The 13,431-nt window shown below is 35.0% G+C and overlaps 1 protein-coding gene across 1 annotated transcript; it reads left to right on the top strand.

Annotated features, from left to right (window-relative positions):
- Positions 1-3,908: 3,908 nt before the first annotated feature.
- On the top strand, positions 3,909-12,641 carry LOC115926775. The gene is made up of 4 exons (XM_030992058.1): positions 3,909-4,014; positions 6,125-6,292; positions 6,716-6,856; positions 12,499-12,641. Exons 2-4 carry the CDS (start codon positions 6,187-6,189, stop codon positions 12,630-12,632), a joined length of 381 nt encoding a protein of 126 aa, XP_030847918.1. The 5' UTR covers positions 3,909-4,014; positions 6,125-6,186; the 3' UTR covers positions 12,633-12,641.
- Positions 12,642-13,431: the final 790 nt, after the last annotated feature.

The following is a 13,431-nucleotide window of genomic DNA, read 5'->3' as shown; positions in this document are numbered from 1 at the left end:
ATCAAGATTTTGAATTTTTAGCATATTTTCAAAATTGTTTGTTCAAATTCCATAAAACTTGTACCCAAGGGTTATCAAGTATCACAAATCATATGACACAAATTCCAGGTCACAAGGTCAAAGGTCAGTAGACTTGGATTATGTTTTCACAACTTAATATGAGAATTAATTTTTAAAAAAATTATTAATTTGTTCATATTTCATTCAAGTTAACGATCGTGGTTCAATTAATAGTAAATAATTCTTCTGATGATTCTTAGTCAATATTCACTTCAAAATGTGATTATATTCAGAGGATTTCATTTTTGGGAGCCTGCTAATGGGCCACCCTGCCTATAAATAATGTTCCAACCTCAATTTTTCATCATATCGAATTGCGTAATGCAGGCGAGACCGCCGAGAGCGTTTCCCTTGTTTTATAATTTTACTTATTTTTAGCCTCAACAACTGAAAATATTGTTCTGAAATAATTAGCAGCACAACACTCATAGTAGAAACACACAAACAGATTTATAAAATCCACACTGCATACATGTACACACCCAAACACACATACATGTGCAACACACAATATACACTAACTAAAATTACATGTATCTCATTACAATATGATTTTTGTTTTCAATTGTGAATAAAGCTCAGAATATGAATTATATTCTACTGTATGAAAGTTTTTTTTGTAACAATAGTGTATCAATGATTTTGTATACATGTGTACTAGTGGTTGCTGGTTTTGAACTTTTGATAAATGTTTACAGAAAAAAGAAATCTTTTTATAGCCAAAATAATTACACAAGCTCACATTATGTTTTTTTAATAATAATAATAATAATATTTAGGTTTTATATAGCGCTTATCACAAATGTCTCTAAGCGCTTAATAAAATATACTATTACCCCGGTCATTGGATTCTGTGCTTGCCCGCACACACTGTGTGCACAATCTCCACTCCTTGGGGAGCATTCCAGCCAGGCGTTACTTGACGCTCAAAAACTATTTGACCAACAATGACGGTCGCATCCAACCGGGTACCCATTTAACACCTGGATGGATGGTAGCAAGTGCAGGTTAATATCTTGCCAAAGGATATTAGTGCCGTGTCAGGATTCGAACCCTCGACCTTCGCATCTCCAGTCAAGCGCCTTAAACCATTCGACCACGACACTCCTCATGAATATAGTAATTAGCAACTGACTTAATTAAGAACATCATTTCTAGATAAGGAGTATATTTGGGATCTTTTCCCTGTATTTTTATCCAGCATTTCATAATAACAGACACAAACAAACACACACGCACACACACACACCCACACACACAAATAGTACACACCAGAGTAACCATACTCACCACCATTGTTATTATTTTCAAAATTGGACAATCCCTATGAACAAGTGAGTGGAAAAATATATTTCCCGGTATCTCCCGGTAAAAAGCGGTAGATACCAGTAAAAAGCAGTAAATACTGCTTATTTCCCGGCATCCGGGATATAAGCCTCCGAAGCAGGAAATATGCCAACCCTGATTTGAACGTCTGGTATATTTGATTGTTAATTAACCCCTATCCTTTTTATTTACAAGCAAAATATTTTAGTTATCAGAATCGGGTCATATCCCCTTTTGAATGGTTTGACATGCCATTACATTTACATGTATATATACACTAAACTCATTATAATTTGACAAATAATAGCTTTGCAATTATGTTCATTCTTTATGGGATGTCGTCTGCTTAGGCAGTATTGGTCTATATTGTGACGTCATTACAACATCGTTTGTTTTCTGGCGAATTTCTCGTATATCCCAGCTGCTATGGAGGTGGTTGTATTTGTATTTTTATAAATCACCCGATATGTAGTTGACCTAAAACTTGTACGATGGCCATCTGTTAGCTTACCAGTTTCTCGTGATACATTAGTTGACATATTTGTGATTTTCTTTGAATTTCACCTTTAAAGGGGAGAATATCCTAGACCAATTACTTTTATCACAACCTAAATGTAAATACTAGATATCTTATCTTGTGGAATTCAAATTACACCATAGTTTGATAGTGAGTAAAAAAAATTGTAAATGCAAAAGCACTTGTAGTATAAGGTAGCTCAATTAAATGTATAATATTATTGCTTCAATAGTATGAAGAATCATGTTATAAAAAGATGAAGAAACTCTGAAGTCAAGTGCTCATTCCATTAGATTAATAGTTGTAACTATGATTAATTGTAAATTGATAACCAAATGTTGCCTCCGTAAGTATATGAATATCTATTTTTAAAAAATTACTCCTGCCCAATATAACATTTAGCAAGCTTTAATTATCCCCTCACCGACGAAGTCGGAGGGGATATAATAACGCTGCCGTGCGTGCGTCCGTCCGTTCGTAACAAATTTGGTTTCCGATCGATAACTTCAGTAATGTTTGACGGATTTTAATTAAATTTGATATGAAGGTACATGATATCAAAATACAGGCTAAGTTCGATTTTGGAGTACGTAGGTCAAAGGTCAAAGGTCATAGCTCATTAAATATGCTTAAAAATACACATCTGGTTTTCAATTGATAACTTAGTATTATAATGAAATTATAATTAAATTGATTATAATGAAATTTGATATGAAGGTTCATGGTATCAAAACACAGCCCAAGTTCGATTTCGGAGTATGTAGGTCAAAGGTCATAGCTCATTAAATATGCGAATCTGGTTTCCATTCGATAACTTGAGTAATGTTGGATAAATTTTAATGAAATTTGATATGAAGGTACATGGTATCAAAACACAGCCTAAGTTCAATTTCCGAGTATGTAGGTCAAAGGTGAAAGGTCATAGCTCATTAAATTTGCAAAAACACCTAATTATATATGTGAAAATGTGGTTAACTTCCTTGCCTAGTAATATAATAGTATAGTCCAATGGAGGTAACTTGTTCTGACGTATTTAGGCCATTTGTACCCTGCGAGGGGATGCTACGCTCTGCGTTGACTTGTTAAAATAAATGTTTTAATTATGATTTGCTGGCTATAACGACTGTTAATTGATTCCATGGTGATTAATTTAATTACCTTTAATTATATACCTATTTCTGCTCCTACAGTGATGTGAAACTGTTCTACCAAATTTAATATGATCTGGATATAAAACTAAAAGCAGTTTGACAATGTTGGAATTGAATAATGTTTCAGATTTATCTTTAACACAAATATCTTTTAATTGTGGTTTGAATGTGTCACTTTCAATTTTATTTTTAATTAATAAACAAAAGTGTTCTGAACACAGTTTAACTGTTCTACTTCTGAACAGGGTATGTATTATAAGCTTATACAAAATTGGACGGCAAACACTTTATATGACAAATATATATGTTTGTATATATATATATATATATATAAATATATATAATATGTATTTATTGTGTTTGTGTGTGGGTGTGTTTGTACTTAAGATGCAGATCCAGCATTTGTATGATCATAAAAGTTACTTATAACAGTGTTTTGCAGGCCTGATAAAAACCCGATTTAAATCGGTTTCCCGATTTTTAATTTTTTTTCCCCCTTATTTCCTCTATTCTTCCCTGTTTTGCCCTATTTTCCCAGTTTCTTACTCGAAAGGGGGGAATGTTGTTAGATGCCATTTTTTCCCCGCGAATCCTCTTCTTTTTTTTTTACTCAAGGGGGGCTTGGTTGAGGGGAAAACAAAACAACTTTTTTTTTTTAGTGCTCACTATTACCCCTGGTTTTGTTATACAATTCATTTTTTTGGTAGAAAATAATGATTTAACTTGGTGGATATGTTAATTTTTCCAAGTAAGTTGTTTTAGTGTGAAATTAATCAATGCCTAAATTTCAATGTTAAAATCCTCTTGAAATACCCCCTTAAGAATCCTTAACTCCCTATTATTGATACGGAGTGACACTGTTAGCATTTGGCAATGGAGCACCAGATATCTTTAGTGTCATAGCAGCAATCACAAAATCAAAAAATGGAGAAGCAGGGCTGGCAATTGGAGCTTTATTTGGTAAGTTTTTTACTCTTCAGTAATGTATGACATGCATCTTGGTTGGTGTTCCATACATTGGCAAAGTATTTTAAAGGGCAGTCCACTCCAAAAATAACTTACTTTCAATACACCAGTTTACGGTTGTATCAGTTCGCATGCGCAAACAGTTGACCTCGGGTCATTGGTATTTATGCGTAAATTAAGATTGCGCCCATGCAAATGATGATGTGCGCGCACAATGCAGCGCGTAGGCAGTGATATCATCATAATTTGCATGGGCGCAATCTTAATTTACGCATAAATACATGACCTCTAGGTCATTGGCTTTGTTTAAAATGGCGCACACAACCGTAAACTGGTGCAGAAAAACCAATAAAAAAAAAGTTTGAGCAAAATCGCATATTTAATAAGAAAGTGATGAATTTTTAATGACATGAAAAACTTTGAAAATCACAAGACAAATTGGCAACTCACTCATAAGACTGTGACGTCATTGCCTCACTATTCACTTATTGTTTTCTTTATATTGGTAATATAAATTTTCAATTTTCCCCGTAAAAATCTTATTTCCTCACACCAGCATCCAAGATATATTTATAGTAATTTGTTTTCATGTGGATGCACTAATTAATATAGAGTAATATTTTTTAGTAAAATCATGAAAAATGTGATTTTTGATAAACTATTTATATATAAATCAATGATTATGAATATACAATATGCAGAAAGCAGTATCAATTCTTCAAGGTTCATAAAAGATTTTGTGAAATGTAATGCACACAAAAAAAGGGAAATTAATGGGATAAAAAAAAATGATAAATAGTGCGGCAATGACATCACAAACCGATAACCAAATTGGCAATTGTAGTTATTTATAAGTTCCATAGTTTTTCATACTATTTAAAAAATTCATAACTTCCTTATTAGTTATCCAATTTTATTCAAATTTCGTTTGCTCTGTTTCTCTTGTTTTTCTGCATTTATTAAAAGCAAATTAATTTTGGAGTGGACTTAGCGCGGACTTAGCCTTTAAGGAAGGAAACATAGTTTGTGCCTGGGAGTTTCAAATTTAAAACATGTTATAAACAATTAATCAGTGAACATGTATGCGTGGGTGTCATGTAGTATTATCACCCCATATTTCTCTTAATGTCCTGTGACTTGTTTAATGCATTTCATAGATACGGATGTGAAAATGAATGAAATGGGTTCTTCCTTGGAATGAATCTTAAACCTGTGTTGTTAATCAAATGAATTGTACACGTAATATGCAGCATTTCCAGTTCTCCAGTCCTGTAGGAATGATTTCTTACTTGTCACAAGAAGTCTAATCTTTCTCCATTCCTGCTTTCATAGCTGACCATGCCCTATTACATAGTTTCATTCTAGTCAGTATCTCTTATTATATACCTCACTTTAGAAATCCAGCCATCTGATTGGTCGTAATTGGAGTCGTGATTTTAGCCATTCCCGTAAAGAAACGTAAAATGCCAATAACGGTAAATATAGTCCAAGAGTGAGATCCCTCAAAATTCTGGTTAACATGAAAATAGTAAAATTTGCTGCGATATCCATTGGTTCACGTGTTAAAATTGTCTTTGTGCGAGCGCGGACACCATACAGTTCTTTTTGTCTGCGATTCCAAAATGATTGAAACTTTCAGTTTTTCACAGACAGTGTCTCAGATTTTTTGTGATGTTTTAACCAATATTTACTCAATAAAAAGATAGGGTAAGAATTCTTGGTAGATTTTTGTTTCAATTCGACATATAAAAGACATATCGACTGCTTTAATATTCAAGGTCTGGCTGCTTAATATGCTCTCAGGAACTAGCACATCCTGCCATGACCCCTCGGCCTCGGCGCGCCTCAGGGTAATGGCAGGATCTGTGCGTGTTCCCTTGAGCATATAAAACAGCCAGGCCTCTCAAAGCAGTCGCTATATCTCTATAATATGGTCACAATGACTTTCAAGATGTCAAATCAAGGGCAATTCTGTGAATGATGGCCAGATTACTCAATACATGTAGTTAATTGTCAATGTCTCAAAGTGATTCAGAGGACTATTGTAATTCCCTTTGGTTTATTAAAAAAAAAAGTCATTGTTAATGTTTTTTCTATACATCAGGAGCCGGTATATTTGTGACAACGGTGGTGGCTGGATCCATCGCCATATCTAGACCATTTAAGATGGTTGAGCGTCCTTTCTTAAGGGATGCTATCTTCTACCTGGTAGCAGCCTTCTGGACCTTCTATATCCTCTACAAAGGCAGCATTGTATTCCTGGAAGCCATAGGTGAGTCCTGTCACTCTGTAGCCCTGCACAGTCTAACACCTCAATCACACTGCCACACCGACTCAACTCCAATTCCAAACTGATTTTTCAAATTTTTGAGGGCCAAAAAAAAAAAAAAATGTGCTCACTACATGTGCTCACTTCATCCAAATTCATAAACAATTTACGAAATTATGTACTTTATCCAAATTTATAAACAAACTATGAAAGGATGTACTTTATCCAAATATTGATTACAATCATGACAATGTAGGGTACATACCATTGTTTTTCTTGACTTTGAGGTTACCTTTTGTAGGTATCATGTTTAAGGTAGAGATCGAGGGAGGAAGAGGAAAGAGAGAGAGGGAGTGAACAAGATGAAAATCTTTGAAAGGTAGTTGTTGTTTAATAGTAAATTTGTTGAATTGCTTTTTTCCACAGGTTACATATTGCTGTATCTCTTGTATGTGAGCGTGGTGATCGTGGGACGCAAAATATACCAACATCAGAAACGGAGGAGACAGGAGCAGGAACAAGCTGTAGAAACATACACTCCTGAAACTCAGGAACAAGCACCAGGAGGTATAGTATCACAAAGAATGAAAAGAGATTTAGAAAGAGTGTACAGAGACATTGTCATAGGCAAACAGAGGAGAGGAGAGGAAGGGAAGGAGGGAGGGAAGGAAGGAAGGGGAAAGAGATCAAGAAGAAGATCACAAAGATCACACAGATTCAAGATGGTTTCCCTCCTTTGTACAGAGATATATACAAACAGAGGAGAGGAGAGGGAAGGAGGGAGGGAGGGAGGGAAGGAAGGAAGGAAGGAAGGAAGGAAGGAAGGAAGGGAAAAGAGATCAAGAAGAAGATCACAAAGATCACATAGATTCAAGATGGTTTCCCTCCTTTGTACAGAGATATATACAAACAGAGGAGAGGAGAGGGAAGTAGGGAGGGAGGGAGGGAGGGAGGGAGGGGAAAGAGATCAAGAAGAAGATCACAAAGATCACACAGATTCAAGATGGTTTTCCTCCTTTGTACAGAGATATATACAAACAGGAGAGGAGATGGGATGAGAAAAGGGAAGAGAAGAGAAGAGAGAGAGAGAGAGGGAGGGAGGGAGGGAGGGAGAGAGAAGGAGATGAAGATCACAAATATTTGAAATATTTTCATGGAATAGAGGTTGTATGATCCTTCTGCCCCCCCCCCCCCCTGTGTACAAAGACATAAACAAACGGAGGAGAGGGGGGGGGAGGGGAAGATAATGAGAGAAGGAGATGAAGATCACAAAGTTTCAAGATATTTTGAAGTATTAGAGGATATAATAATAATAATAATAATAACTAGACTTTAATTCGTCACTTTGACGAATTAGGTGATACGTGCTATTTTGTTATCATGAAATTGTGCCGATGATGATCTAATGATAATGATCATAAATACGATAAAGACCATGATTAAGAGTGGTATAGCGCCCACTTCAGGTATTCGATAGAGATTTGTAGAATCAGGATTTCAGAAAAAGTCGCCTAACACGCTAACTAAGAAAATTCTGACATGTCGCCTTTAATTGAAATTTTCACTAAGATGATGTCATCAAAATGATAAATGATGTACGTCAATATTGAAGATAATTTATAAGCTACACCGTATCAAAATTTGGGAGAACATAGAGTACTCGTAAGCTAGATAGTGCTCAAAGATCAATGTCATGAAGATTCAAATTGTGAACAAAATTTACCTTCCATAGACATAACACGCAAATGACGAAAATTCTGACATGTGGCCTTTAATTGAATTTTGTGCTATGATGACATCATTTAAATGAAAATTGGTGTAGACTGATCTCAAAGACGATTGCCTCGACTACAACATATTAAAATCTAGAAGAGAATCGATGAATATTAAGAGAAATACACTAAATTTTCCATAAACATAATGACGTCATAATATGCATTTTTGTATTTTTGACTTCCAAGGCCATTATGATGACGTCAAGATGTACTTGATGGCCAAATGAGATATGAAATCATACCTTCGACTCATACTCTATCTAAATATGAAAAAAAATTGGCAATCCTTATTCATCCCAATGGACTTTTTATAGGCATGTTTTTGCCCGTATATGCTATGTATTACAAAAATCGCGCGTGCGGACGGTTATCTTGAACGGACGCTCATTCCGTTATTAATAGTGATAAAGAGATAAACTTGGTATCAAATTGTTCGGAAAATTATGAGGAATATCCTGTCAAAAGTTTTTGCGGAGGAATTATTTTTCGTTCGGCCGTGACGAACGAAAACGCGCAAAAATGCGTGTTTTGCGCGATTTTTTATGAATGCTTATAATGGCCTGAAACGTATGCAAAAAAAAATTAGGACGATTTTGAGCAATATAAAATTTTACGCGCGCATTAACGCGCGCACGTACGCGTACGCGCATTTTTTAACGCATTTATTGACCTGAAATTGACGGGACAGATATTGACCTTGATCGTGATAAATATGAATGAGAAATGGCTTTCTGTTATGAAGATATGATCATGAGTTGATTTTCACAAAATGGCGCCTGGATGACGTCACGATGACTTTGAGTCTTTGAAAAGTCACGCAGTTCTAAGTTAGACTAAGATCTATCATCATTGAAAGATTCATGATTATGGCTTTTTTCATTCTTGAGATATTCTGCGAACAAATTCATGGCAGAATAATAAAAATAATAAAGAAAATCTTGACGAAATCAAAAGGTGATACGTCTACGTACGTATCACCTAATAATAACTTTTATTTACCCAGGGTAGCCACTTCAGTTATGAAACTGTTCTTCCAGCGGGCCCTGCATAACATAATATGTTATTACTACCCTTCTCCAATCTAATATGCTGAGCGCCTAGCTAGAAGGCAGAAGGTCCCATTGTTATAAGTCTTTGGTATGACTCGGCCGGGGTTCGAACCCACGACCTCCCGTTCATGAGGCGGGCGCTCAAACGACTGAGCCACCATGCCCGGTTCTCTGTTTTCCTCCTTTCCTTAAATTCTTCCTCTTGTTTGCATACATGTATGGACTGTATCATATTTGTGATTTTGTAATTCATGAATTAGTAATCTTATTTCCTGTGTGTTTAAATGTGTTTGAAAATAGCCCCAGTTGTAATACTCTGCTTGTCGGACCTTGCTCCTTTTCACCCCCTCAGCAGCCTTTCACTATTTCTTGTTTTTAGTACATACTTGTTTTTTCTCTTGATCAAAGTGATCCATTTAGAATTGTATTCTTGCTGAGCAATAGATAAGTTCACATTCAAATGTGTATACTTTACTAATAGATAGGTTTAATAAAATATATTCAAATGTATGGATGTTTCTCCCCTGGGGACCTAGTGACAAGTTATTCCTTTATTTAACCTGTTATTAATGAATGAACTACAATATTCCATATCCCGTACCGGTGTGCATACTATTACCTGTCGCTAATGCTTTTGGGCTGTCAAGAACAACCTCATTTCAAAAAGTGAGCATACAATTTGAATATGTTAGTAAACCTGTCTATTGAATAGGGAGGAGAAATGGGAAATTTTACAGCACAAAATGACAAATTTCTCCATATAACCATTTTAATTTGCTTCTCGGAATGTTATCATTACTATTAAACCAAAGTGTGTTTTGTTTTGCAGTAAATATCCATTAGCTCACCTAGTGTTATTGAAAGATTCAATCTTGATATAGTCTCCACACTTAAACCCATTATGATCTGTACTTACAAAATGACATTAAGAAGTCTTTCTGTTACTGCAGTTAATCAAAACTGTAACAAATATGGCAGCCATTGAAATAAATTCTTTCATGGATACTTGACTTGTTCATTTACTTGCTATTGAGTTAATTTTACCAGTATCTGACAAAATAATTACAGGAAGATGGCATCTCAAGTTGCTCTCCAAACAATGCGAAACTTCAAGCAACAATTCAAATGATCAGCATCACAAAAAGAGTTGATGTTAGGATCGCTTTCTAGGTTTCTATACCCTCGTAATTATGTTTCAGTCACCATGATTCAGTCACTAAGCCAAGGAATCGGTTCTGTTTTGTTTTCATTTTCGTTTATATCCACTCACTGTTATTTATAAAAGCTGATGTTAGGATCATTTTTTAGGCCTCTATTATCCTCGTGATCCAAAAGGGTTGTTTTTATGATTCAGTCACCAAGCCAAGGAATCGGTTCTGTTTCATTTTCATTTTCGTTTATATCCACTCACTGTTATTTATAAAAGCTGATGTTTGGATCATTTTTTAGGCCTCTTTTATCCTCGTGATCCAAAATATTGGTCGTTATAATGATTCAGTCACTAAGCCAAGGAATCAGTTCTGTTTTGTTTTCATTTTCGTTTATATCCACTCATTGTTGTTGATAAAAGCTGATGTTAGGATCACTTTCTAGATTTCTATTACCCTCGTAATCCAAAAGGGTTGTTTAATGATTCAGTCACCAAGCCAAGGAATCAGTTCTGTTTTGTTTTCATTTTCGTTTATATCCACTCACTGTCGTAGATAAAAGCTGATGTTAGGATCACTTTCTAGATTTCTATTACCCTCGTAATCCAAAAGGGTTGTTTAATGATTCAGTCACTAAGCCACGGTATAGTTCTGGGGGGGGGGGGGGGTGTTTCACAAAGATCCTAAGTTGAACTTAACTCTAAGTTGGACTTGAATATTATATTATATATTGTAGCCTTATAATGAATTACATTCAAGTATTTTAGACTTTTCATAAATTCCACATCAAGAACTTGAAATCTGCCATGATAATAGAAAATATGAATGATTTGAATCAACATTTTATGCCTTTTAAAATAACATGTACAAAGTATTTTCAAGAATGCTAATGGCTTTCCATAATTGTTAAGTCCAACTTAGAGATAAGTTCAACTTAGGACCTTTGTGAAACACCCACCTGTTTTGTTTTCATTTTCGTTTGTATATCCCCTCACTCTGTTAGTGTTGTTTTCACACCTTCTTGTAGCTCCCACCACCGCTCTTCATCCCAGCATCAATGCTTCACTTCACTTCCCTAGTCTCGGTACAAGCATAAATTCCACACATGTACCTAGTATTAACAGTCACCTCGACGATGTAGTTAAATAGTAAATATCAATGTCTTTGATGTTGTAATAAGAACGTTTCATTTATAAAGCGTCTTTTCAGGAGAAACATAGAGGATACAAAGAATATACTTGGAAACAAAGCAAAAAACGTTAACATATGAAGCTTGCATTGATTACAGCCTCAACCCAATCTATATAGAATTCTATATTTTGTGCCTTATTTTGTTGACTATTTACATATTAACTCATACTATCATGTAAGTAGTTTAATTGTTTGAATGTGTTATTTGATGGCTCTAGTTTTGATAATATTTTTAAAGCATGTATAGATCCTGGTATTCATTTGATTTCTTTCATTGATTGGCACACCCAGCAATATTATATTGACCATACCAGATCCATTGACTGTATTGAGATAAATGTATGTAGACGTCTATTATGTTCTTTGTTTCCTCCTCATAACTGAGATTTCCTTGTTTCATTTGTTACATCATGTAAATAATCCAAAGTGTTGTAAAAAATCCCATTGAACATTTATACTACATGATACAGCTTACAGCTACATTCTCCCAAAGTTTCATAAGGAGCAGAGTACCAAATTCCATGCCCATTTAGAGTTACTAAACACACAGAAAAACTAGAATCAGGCAAAGCAGTGATGAAGCAGCATGAACATGTTTTTGCATAATTTTAACCATATATTTGCCGCTGCTGTACTGTAGTCTTGATATGCTTTAGGAAATGTTAAAGTTTCGAATCCGCATTTTGGGGAATGTGAAAAAAAATACACATCCGAATTGTTTGGGAAATCAAGATAACCAATACAAAATTAACACTAGCTCCAGACTTTTCCAAAATATGATGCTTGTAAGTAATTTGACATTTTCTACTAATTGCATATACCGGAAGGCTAAATGAAATGAAAAAGAATGAATAAGAAAAAAAAGAACACAAACAATACTAAGGAGGCAAACTTCTGTTTGAATTCAACAGGGGGTGATTTTTTTTAATTGAAACTTTTTGTTGCAGTTTATTGTAGATCTGGGCATGATTTGATTCAGTTGATAGTGCCATTGTAATTCTAATTATCAGTGAATTCCTCAAATGTCTTCCTCTCATTCATGGCAGGCGAGCTTTCTGCCACAGAGAGGTTAGCTGTGGCCAGTATACTAGGAGTAGATGAAGAGGTTGTTCGTAGCATCACGCCTCTACCTCATCATACCAGTGACCATGATAGTATTGATAATGGTAGGTGCATCTAGGCTGTCTCTGTGGGTCTGTTACACCCACAAATGGAATAACGCCCACAAATGTAATAATACTTTACCCACAAATGTAATAACACCCACAAATGTAATAACACTTTACCGACAAATGTAATAATTTCACCCACAGATGTAATTACCACTTTACCCACAAATGTAATAATTTTGAATCAACCACAAATGGGGGTGTTACACCCACAAATGTAATAACGCCCACAAATGTAATAACGCCCACAAATGTAATAACACTTTACCCACAAATGTAATAATTTCGAATCACCCACAAATGTAATAATGACTTTACCCACAAATGTAATAAATTTGAGGTGATATTTTGTCGAATTTGTTCAAAACTAAAACCCTGTAATAAAGCATGGGTATAGCGCGCAGTGTTTACTCCAAAACCGGTTATTTAAAAAAAAATTAAAATCTTCAAATCTAAGACCCCATAATCCTTTTCCTGCGGAATAACATGAGAATCGAGCGTAGTCTTTCCTCCAGACACGGTTATTCAAAAGTAAAAGAAAAAAAAAAAAAAAAAAACTTTTAAACTAAGACCCCACCATCTTCCAAACTAAGACCCGGTAATAAAGCATGGGGTTAGAGCGTAGTTTTTCTTCCAGACCCGGTTATTTCAAAACTTTTTAGGAAATGTTAAAGTTTCGATTCCGCATTTTGGGGAATGTGAAAAAAATACGCATCTGAATTGTTTGGGCAATCAAGATAACCAATACAAAATTAACACTAGCTCCAGACTTCTCCAAAATATGATGCTTGTAAGTAATTTGACATTTTC

The sequence above is a fragment of the Strongylocentrotus purpuratus genome, unplaced genomic scaffold (genome assembly GCF_000002235.5).
Source record: "Strongylocentrotus purpuratus isolate Spur 01 unplaced genomic scaffold, Spur_5.0 spur5_scaffold_2, whole genome shotgun sequence".
Classification (NCBI taxonomy): domain Eukaryota; kingdom Metazoa; phylum Echinodermata; class Echinoidea; order Camarodonta; family Strongylocentrotidae; genus Strongylocentrotus; species Strongylocentrotus purpuratus.
The sequence above is the reverse complement of the archived record's forward strand: the minus strand, read 5'-3'. Positions and strand labels throughout refer to the sequence as shown.